The following is a 1002-nucleotide window of genomic DNA, read 5'->3' as shown; positions in this document are numbered from 1 at the left end:
ACGTTCGTGAAGGGCCTCCCGCAGAGCGCCACGTCCTACCGTGTGGGCCTGGGCAGGCTCCGGCCCGGCGTGACCTACGAGTTCCGGGTGGTGGCCGTGAACCCTGTGGGCTACGGGGAGCCCAGCAGCCCGTCCGCGGCCGTGTCAGGTAGGTCCCCGGGACAGCTCGCTTGTGGGGGGAGGGAGGCCGCATGGACGGTGTGGGTCCCGCGTCCTGCAGGGCACACAGACGGCCCCGGGGCCACCCGGCACCTTCCCAGAAGCTGCTTCTGTTCCTCGGGGTTTAGTAACAGGATGAACGGGAGATGGCACCTTCCTCCCCAGCCACGTGTCCATGAACCTCCTCCAGTTATTTCTGGGAAAACTTCTGGAACTGGGGCTGCTCCGTTCCGCTTTGCAGAAACATGAACTAAATAAAACAGCCCAGCGGGGGGGGTGGGGGCCAAGGAGGCCAACAGGGACCCAAAGAGACCCCTCTGTCCGTGGTGCCCGCACCCAGCCCTTCCAGACGGGGGTGGGGCCCCCGCGCAGCTGTGAGCGGGTCAGCTCGGCCCGCTGGGCTCAGTCTGTCCCCACAGGCTTTTGGGGGACCCCCTGACTCCCCCTGAGAAGCTCTCTCTGGCGGCCACGTGAAGCTTGGACTTGAGTTTCACTGGCCGGGCGGGCAGGAGCTGCAGTGGCGGGCGCCAGGGAAGTGGGAATTGGAGGGACCGACACTTGGAGGCGGCCCCCGGGCACATGGCTCCTTCTTCCCCGAACCCCAACGACAGGGCCAGGTGATGAGGGAAAGGCGCCCGGGGCAGATTGGACCCCGAGCTCAGGACAGGTCTGGGGGAGAGCGGCTCAGGTGGGGGCAGCCCAAGCCCGTCCCCCAGGCCGGCCACACGCTGACCTCGTGCCCGTCTGCCCGCAGCGCAAGTGGACACCCCGTTCTACGAGGAGTGGTGGTTCCTGCTGGTGATGGCGCTGTCCAGCCTGCTCATCCTGCTGCTGGCGGCCCTC

The 1002-nt window shown here is 67.4% G+C and overlaps 1 protein-coding gene across 1 annotated transcript in view; it reads left to right on the top strand.

Moving 5' to 3' along the window:
- Window positions 1-1002, top strand: part of SDK1 (sidekick cell adhesion molecule 1) — a 455450-nt gene that overhangs the window by 418888 nt on the left and 35560 nt on the right. The window contains exons 44-45 of the mRNA XM_015565152.1: window positions 1-148; window positions 914-996. The exon at window positions 1-148 is cut by the window's left edge and continues 10 nt beyond it. Coding sequence (XP_015420638.1) covers window positions 1-148; window positions 914-996 — 231 coding nt within the window. The remainder of the gene's footprint in view (window positions 149-913; window positions 997-1002) is intronic.

This window comes from Myotis davidii, unplaced genomic scaffold, assembly GCF_000327345.1.
Source record: "Myotis davidii unplaced genomic scaffold, ASM32734v1 scaffold399, whole genome shotgun sequence".
Taxonomy (NCBI): domain Eukaryota; kingdom Metazoa; phylum Chordata; class Mammalia; order Chiroptera; family Vespertilionidae; genus Myotis; species Myotis davidii.
Note: the sequence above shows the minus strand (reverse complement) of the source record. Positions and strands in the feature narration are given on the sequence as shown.